General features: G+C 44.4%; 1 protein-coding gene across 1 annotated transcript; it reads left to right on the top strand.

Moving 5' to 3' along the window:
* The first annotated feature begins 2,375 nt into the window (after positions 1 to 2,375).
* On the top strand, positions 2,376 to 2,876 carry LOC120999233 (histone-binding protein N1/N2-like). Its single transcript, XM_040430106.1, has one exon. The coding sequence runs from the start codon at positions 2,376 to 2,378 to the stop codon at positions 2,874 to 2,876; it is 501 nt and encodes a 166-aa protein (XP_040286040.1).
* The last annotated feature ends 5,613 nt before the right edge of the window (positions 2,877 to 8,489 follow it).

The following is an 8,489-nucleotide window of genomic DNA, read 5'->3' on the forward strand; positions in this document are numbered from 1 at the left end:
TCTGTGTTTGGCCTCGTTCCCAGGGCGGCTTTGCTAGCTGGGAGGCTCCCTGCTCCTAGATCTGCCTTGACCGCCGAGCTGATCACTTGGTGCTCGACTTGCCTGTCTGTCGGTCATGTGACGCTGGCCACGTCACATGACCCTCACTCCCCACTATAAATACAGGCAACCTGCTGGCTACAGGTTGCCTGTGATTTTGGTCCCTTAGGCTGTGTATTATTATTGTTATTTAGCTTACCTTTGGATTTGACCCGTGATCTGCTTCCTTACACCTCTTCTGCCTGCTCCCTGAACCTTGACGCTACCTCTCGGATTTTGACCTCGGCTTGCTTTTGGATTTTGTCTTTGCCTCTTCTCTTGTACTGACGTGATCTCCCGGATTTTAACCTTGGCCCGCTCTCGGATCTGTCTGTCTCCTCCCTCATACTGACGTGACCTCCTGGACTGACTCCGGCTAGTTGACCCGCCTTGCCCTTCCGTTTTTGGTGGTACCTTGCTAGTTCCACCTCTCTGTCCGCTCTAGTGCTACCTCTCATTGGCTGTCCGCTTCCCTGCTGTGGCAGTGCTGCAGCGTGTACCACACGTACCGGGTGCGGATCAGCAGTCTCCACAATATAGAAGGGGTAGTGACATACAACATGAAAGAGAGCCTGGGCGGGTTCAGGACATGAACCTGATCGAACAGGGAGAGGTCAGCATAAAGTCCGAGAACTAGACCCAGGCAGTGGAAGACTTCCTGGCAGGTCTGACCATCCAAAAGGAGCGTCTAGAAGAGCAGGACCGACTGCTAACAGAGGCTCACTACCAGCTGGGCCTGCCATATCAGTACAGCTGCAAGTATGAGGATGCTTTCTCTCTCTCCACCCAATCTATAGATACGATAGAGAAGAGACTAGCTGTCATCACAGAACAACTGGAGAAGGCTTCAGAAAAGTCAAAGAAGGAGACCCAGAAGGAGATGGATGAACTGAAGGGTCTACTACTTGATATCAAGGAGAAGATTAGTCTCTCAAGAGGCACAGAAAACTGCAGAAGACACAGACAAAGCACTTAGAGACCCAGGATGGAACTTCCTCAGGATTTCAAAAAGAGAATGGTGTTACTCTGCTGCTGCAACAGAGAAGAGTGGGGACTACATTGTACAGGGAACCAACTGTTTATTAGACATCTCTCATCTACTACAGAAGAAGGTAAATAAGAGACCTGAGGAGGAGAATCCTCTGAAATATGCCAAGAAGTCCAAGCCAGAGCCTGTTAAGAATTGGTCTGGAGACGGTGATGCTGCAGTGCCATCCGAGGCAGATGTAGTATGCCGGGGATCCCTAGTGATAAGGTGCCGAGGATAGTAGTACTCACAGTTTAGTTGTTCCTTGGGGCCGGCAGTGCAGTGGATGGGAAGACAGCACGAAATCCTCCGGGGCACTCTCTGTTGCAGGGAACACCAGCCAGATGTTGGTTGAGGTGCCCTGTGTTTGTGACGCCAGCACCGTAAGGTGCAATGAGGAGGAGAAGTGGAATGATGAGAGAGGCAGTGGTTGAACCAAGCAGGAATTTTACTTGTCAGATGTAGTAAGGCATCCAATAACATCACTTTGTCTTTCATTCTTTCATACAGATGGCAAAAAGGATAAAGCTGCAAAATCCAAATTAGCAGGCTACTTATGGTGAAGTTCATAGGTTACCTCCAGCCCACTCGAGTGATGGATGATGTTCTTACTTGTGCTTGGTTCCTGGTCTTGCTCTGATCAATCAACCTTTCACTATAAGTTTAGATCCTCTGTAAATGAGTATTCTGACAGATGGCCTTTCTGTCCTTGATTATGGTAGAGCTGCTAGAAGCTTAGAATCTCTCCACCTGATGCAAAGGAGTCGGGAGTTTGATAAATGACCGTTACCTTCCTTTGTCAATATAGTCTTTTAGTTCAATGATCCAACAACCCAAGGGTGATCTCCCTTATGGCAGGTAAACACTCTGCTTCATTATTTAAATAGGTTGTGGTCTTCAAAGTCATAATTCACTTGATACCCCGGAACGGTACTCTATAGCGTAGGATCCTATAGTCCTGATCTTTGGACTCAATGGTTGAAACCAGTTAATTATCCTGGGCTAGGCACAGGAGGACAGAGACAAGACTGTCTTCCCTCCTGCCTCCTAACTCCTCCACTCCTATTCTCTACACCCCTTTCACTTCCTGCGTCTGCACTATATAAGTAGTGTGTTAGAGACCTCTAGTGGTAAAAAGTATGTAGTGCAGGTTACCAGCCTGAAATATGGATTTAGCAGCGTATACAAAGAAACAGTATAAAACAACATCATATTACACAACAATTTGGAGTGGACCATACACACAGGAGTGGGACACTACACAAAGAAGATGGAAAAATTGAATGGGGTTGATGTGGATGCAGAAACCAAGAGACTTATGGCAGCGAGTAACCGGGACCTGGTCACGAAAGACATCCCCTCCACCGTAAATGCCTTCCAGGAAGCAAGCAGCCTTCTGGGGAAGAAATACGGGGAGACGGCTAACCAGTGTGCAGATGCCTTCTACTTCTATGGGATGGCTCTGCTGGAGCTGGCACAAATGGAAAACAATGTCCTGGGTAACACTCTGGAGGGAGTGCCAGAAGAGGAAGATGAAGAGTCTGATAAGGACCGTAATATCCACAGTGCCTCCAACCACGATGAGAAAGAAAGGGAGGAGGTAGGAGTGCAGGTATATGATGCTATGTCCGAGAAGGATGAGAAGGCTAACAAAGAGAATGGAGACTCGAAAGAAACAAAGACTGAAGAAGCTAAGGCTGATGAGTTGCAGTGGGAGAAATCTTCAGACGCTGCCGAGAACAAAGATAGGGCTGAAGGAGAGTCTGCCTAAGTGGAAAAAGCCACTAAAGAAGCCAATGACTCTGAAGCTGCCACCAAACCTCAGGAAACCACTGCCGAAGAGAAGAAAAAAAGAGTCGAAATAGAACGTCTGATTGTCCTAGAACTAGCAAGTCTGGACGCAGAGATGCTGAAAGATCTGTAAAAAAAAGAAGTGGAAACAAAATTGAGGTCCCTGGAAAGAAAACTGCAAAAGGCCAAGGAAGTGAACCAGATGCGTTTAAAAGGAGTGAGCAGGGACAAGCAAGCTCTGCTGAAGGAGTTCCGCAAGGTAAAAGAGGATATGTCTGGACACGAACATGGCCAGGAACAACTATGTGAACCGGTCAGTCTTGAGTTGCGGCAGTCCAAGAAAGGGCATGTGTGGGAGCCAGAGAATCCAAAGGGAGAGCCTATAGTTTATATAAAAAAACATCTGAAAGGAGTTCCAGAAGCCAAGACCGAAACTCTGAGAGTAAAATAAAGAAACAAAGAGAGCGAAATAAAAGGATGCGAAAGCGCATCATCGCCGCTCGTGAAAGATTGGAACAAGAGTGTCTGGCCATTAAATGGGCACAGGAGTCCCTTAGACAAGATCTGCTAGGTAGAAAGTCTGTGTTTGTGACAAACCGAGCTCTGCTGGCCTGAGTGTGGCAGAACAAAGAGAAAACTGTAGGTAATACGTATGCCATGTTACGAGCATCCTGGTTTGGTGCCAATGTTCACCCCCACAGGTTTGAACAGAGGAGGGGAATATGTGAGGCAGTGACAGACATATATACTTGATAGAGGTGTGGAGGGGGTGGATATTTTAGTCCACACCCCTATTCCACCACAGGTGAGGCCAGCTGGGGTTTAATCCCTGTTGGATAAACCAGCCCTCAGTGTAGGAGTCCAGGGAAACTGGGAACTGGAAGCCTTCCGAGGCTCTGTGTGGTCTCAGCCAGGAGGGCTGAGGGGCCAAGAGGCTGAGATAAGCTGGACTTACTGATTGTGTGAACTGCGCTCTATAGGTGAGGTAGAAACAACCTATGTATTAGGTAGAGCCCACGGGCAGGTGTTTTATTTTGCTTGGTTTAAGATGGGGCTGGTGCTGAAGAGCCAAAATAAAGCATCGTATGGACTTTAAACACCCTGTTTGATGCAGTATCTGTTATCGCCGGCCTGCTTGAGAGAGCGATCCCTTACAGTAATTACAGTTGTAAGAAAAAGTATGTGAACCCTTTAGAATGATATGGATTTCTGCACAAATTGGTCATAATATGTGATCTGATCTTCATCTAAGTCACAACAATAGACAATCACAGTCTGCTTAAACTAATAACACACAAATAATTAAATGTTACCATGTTTTTATTGAACACACTATGTAAATATTCACAGTGCAGGTGGAAAAAGTATGTGAACCCTTGGATTTAATAACTGGTTGAGCCTCCTTTGGCAGCAATAACTTCAACCAAACGTTTCCTGTAGTTGCAGATCAGACATGCACAACGGTCAGGAGTAATTCTTGACCATTCCTCTTTACAGAACTGTTTCAGTTCAGCAATATTCTTGGGATGTCTGGATGCGAATCGCATTCTTGAGGTCATGCCACAGCATCTCAATTGGGTTGAGGTCAGGACTCTGACTGGGCCACTCCAGAAGGCATATTTTCTTCTGTTTAAGCCATTCTGTTGTTGATTTACTTCTATGCCTTGGGTCATTGTCCTGTTGCAACACCCATCTTCTGTTGAGCTTCAGCTGGTGGACATATGGCCTAAAGTTCTCCTGCAAAATGTCTTGATAAACTTGGGAATTCATTTTTGCTTTGATGATAGCAATCTGTCCAGGCCCTGACGCAGCAAAGCAGCCCCAAACCATGATGCCGCCACCACCATACTTCACAGTTGGGATGAGGTTTTGATGTTGGTGTGCTGTGCCTCTTTTTCTCCACACATAGTGTTGTGTGTTTCTTCCAAACAACTCAACTTTGGTTTCATCTGTCCACAGAATATTTTGCCAGTACTGCTGTGGAACATCCAGGTGCTCTTGTGCAAACTGTAAACGCGCAGCAACGTTTTTTTTGGACAGCAGTGGCTTCCTCTGTGGTATCCTCCCATGAAATCCATTCTTGTTTAGTGTTTTACGTATCGTAGATTCGCTAACAGGGATGTTAGCATATGCCAGAGACTGTTGTAAGTCTTTAGCTGACACTCTAGGATTCTTCTTCACCTCATTGAGCAGTCTGCGCTGTGCTCTTGCAGTCATCTTTACAGGATGGCCACTCCTAGGGAGAGTAGCAGCAGTGCTGAACTTTCTCTATTTATAGACAATTTGCCTTACCGTGGACTGATGATGAACAGCAAGACTTTTGGAGATACTTTTATAACCCTTTCCAGCTTTATGCAAGTCAACAATTCTTAATCGTAGGTCTTCTGAGAGCTCTTTTGTGCGAGGCATCATTCACATCAGGCAATGCTTCTTGTGGAAAGCAAACCCAGAACTGGTGTGTGTTTTTTATAGGGCAGGGCAGCTGTAACCAACACCTCCAAGCTCATCTCATTGATTGGACTCTAGTTGGCTGACACCTCACTCCAATTAGCTCTTGGAGATGTCATTAGTCTAGGGATTCAAATACTTTTTCCATCTGCACTGTGAATGTTTACATGGTGTGTTCAATAAAAACATGGTAACATTTAATTCTTTGTGTGTTATTAGTTTAAGCAGACTGTGATTGTCTATTGTTGTGACTTAGATGAAGATCAGATCACATTTTATGACCAATTTGTGCAGAAATCCCTATCATTCCAAAGGGTTCACATACTTTTTCTTGCAACTGTATAAATGCTAAAAATGTTTATAATAATGGGCTGGATTTAACCACCTCAGCCCCCCTAGCTTAAACACCCTTAATGACCAGGCCACTTTTTACACTTCTGACCTACACTAATTTCATCATTTATTGCTCGGTCATGCAACATACCACCCAAATGAATTTTACCTCCTTTTCTTCTCACTAATAGAGCTTTCATTTGGTGGTATTTCATTGCTGCTGACATTTTTACTTTTTTTGTTATTAATCGAAATTTAAAGATTTTTGGGCAAAAAAATGACATTTTGCACTTTCAGTTGTAAAATTTTGCAAAAAAAACGACATCCATATATAAATTTTTCTCAAAATTTATTGTTCTACATGTCTTTGATAAAAAAAAATGGTTTGGGTAAAAGTTATAGCGTTTACAAACTATGGTACAAAAATGTGAATTTCCGCTTTTTGAAGCAGCTCTGACTTTCTGAGCACCTGTCATGTTTCCTGAGGTTCTACAATGGCCAGACAGTACAAACACCCCACAAATGACCCCATTTCGGAAAGTAGACACCCTAAGGTATTCGCTGATGGGCATAGTGAGTTCATAGAATTTTTTATTTTTTGTCACAAGTTAGCGGAAAATTATGATTTTTTTTTTTCTTACAAAGTCTCATATTCCACTAACTTGTGACAAAAAATAAAAACTTCTATGAACTCACTATGCCCATCAGCGAATACCTTTGGGGGTCTTCTTTCCAAAATGGGGTCACTTGTGGGGTAGTTATACTGCCCTGGCATTCTAGGGGCCCAAATGTGTGGTAAGTAGTTTGAAATCAAAATCTGTAAAAAATGGCCGGTGAAATCCGAAAGGTGCTCTTTGGAATGTGGGCCCCTTTGCCCACCTAGGCTGCAAAAAAGTGTCACACATGTGGTATCGCCGTACTCAGGAGAAGTTGGGCAATGTGTTTTGGGGTGTCATTTTACATATACCCATGTTGGGTGAGATAAATATCTTGGTCAAATGCCAACTTTGTATAAAGTTGGCATTTGACCAAGATTTTTCTCTCACCCAGCATGGGTATATGTAAAATGACACCCCAAAACACATTCCCCAACTTCTCCTGAGTACGGCGATACCACATGTGTGACACTTTTTTGCAGCCTAGATGCGCAAAGGTGCCCAAATTCCTTTTAGGAGGGCATTTTTAGACATTTGGATCCCAGACTTCTTCTCACGCTTTAGGGCCCCTAAAAAGCCAGGGCAGTATAAATACCCCACATGTGACCCCATTTTGGAAAGAAGACACCCCAAGGTATCCAATGAGGGGCATGGCGAGTTCATAGAAAAAAAAATTTGGGCACAAGTTAGCGGAAATTGATTTTTTGGGGTTTTTTCTCACAAAGTCTCCCTTTCCGCTAACTTGAGACAAAAATTTCAATCTTTCATGGACTCAATATGCCCCTCAGCGAATACCTTGGGGTGTCTTCTTTCCAAAATGGTGTTATTTGTGGGGTGTTTGTACTGCCCTGGCATTTGAGGGTCTCCGCAATCATTACATGTATGGCCAGCATTAGGAGTTTCTGCTATTCTCCTTATATTGAGCATACGGGTAATGAGATTTTTTTTTTCCATTCAGCCTCTGGCTGAAAGAAAAAATGAATGGCACAGATTTCTTCATTCGCATCGATCAATGTGGATGAAAAAATCTCTGCCAAAAAAAAAAAAAGGAGGGGAAAGGCGTCTGCCAGGACATAGGAGCTCCGCCCAACATCCATACCCACTTAGCCCGTATGCCCTGGCAAACCAGATTTATCCATTCACATCAATCGATGTGGATGAATAAATCATTGCCGGGATTTATTTATATATACAAAGTGTTTGCCAAAGCATATGAACACCGCCGCCTCCTCAGCTCATATGCCTCGGCAAACATATCTTTTACTGCAGAGGAGAAATCTCGTCTTGCAGCGCCGCATACACCGACTTGTGTGTAATCTGACAGCAGCGCAATGCACATCAGTGCTGCAGCTAGTCGATCGGTTGGTCCACCTGGAAGGTAAAAAAAACAAAAAAAAAAACAGGCCACAACGCAATAAATTTTATTAACTTTATAATAACTTTTGAACAGAACAGATAAACTTTTTTAAACTTTTTGAACTGAAAGTTAACTTTTTTGCTTACTGGTGTTTTTCTTTTTTTTTTTTTACCTTTTATAGGACAAACCTCTCCTTCCCCATGGGACAATGTGCAAAGCGCAAATCGCCCAAAGATGTGGCGAAGTACATTATGCACTTTATCCCAGGTGAAAGGAGAGGTTTGCAGCAGCTGTGAGTAAAAGGGCCCTAATAGCCCTGTGTGCCAGTCCTGTGAGATGCAATCCCTATGCTAAGTGTACCTGTGTGTGGTACTTCTGGAAACACTCTCCAAAGCATAGGGCAGGGTGGTCAGGACAGTCAGGACAGAAATAGCGGGTGTCACGCCTTATTCCACTCCTGCTACAGACACAACATCTTTTTCGGGGTGACGGTTGGGTTGAGGTACCAGGAACGACACTGGGGAAATGTCGCTCGTGTAGACGGCTAACTACACTGGTGGATGGGGCCACGGAACCTTCTGGATACAGGAGGTTCTCGATGATCTCTTCCTGAAATTTGAGGAAGGATCGTGTTCTCCCAGCCTTACTGTAGAGAACAAAACTATTATATGCAGCCAATTGAATTAAATATACAGACACCTTCTTATACCAGCGTCTGGTGCGTCGGGAAACTAAATACGGAGACAACATCTGGTCATTGAAGTCTACCCCTCCCATGAGCAAATTATAGTCGTGGACA

This window comes from Bufo bufo, chromosome 4 (assembly GCF_905171765.1).
Source record: "Bufo bufo chromosome 4, aBufBuf1.1, whole genome shotgun sequence".
Classification (NCBI taxonomy): Eukaryota; Metazoa; Chordata; class Amphibia; order Anura; family Bufonidae; genus Bufo; species Bufo bufo.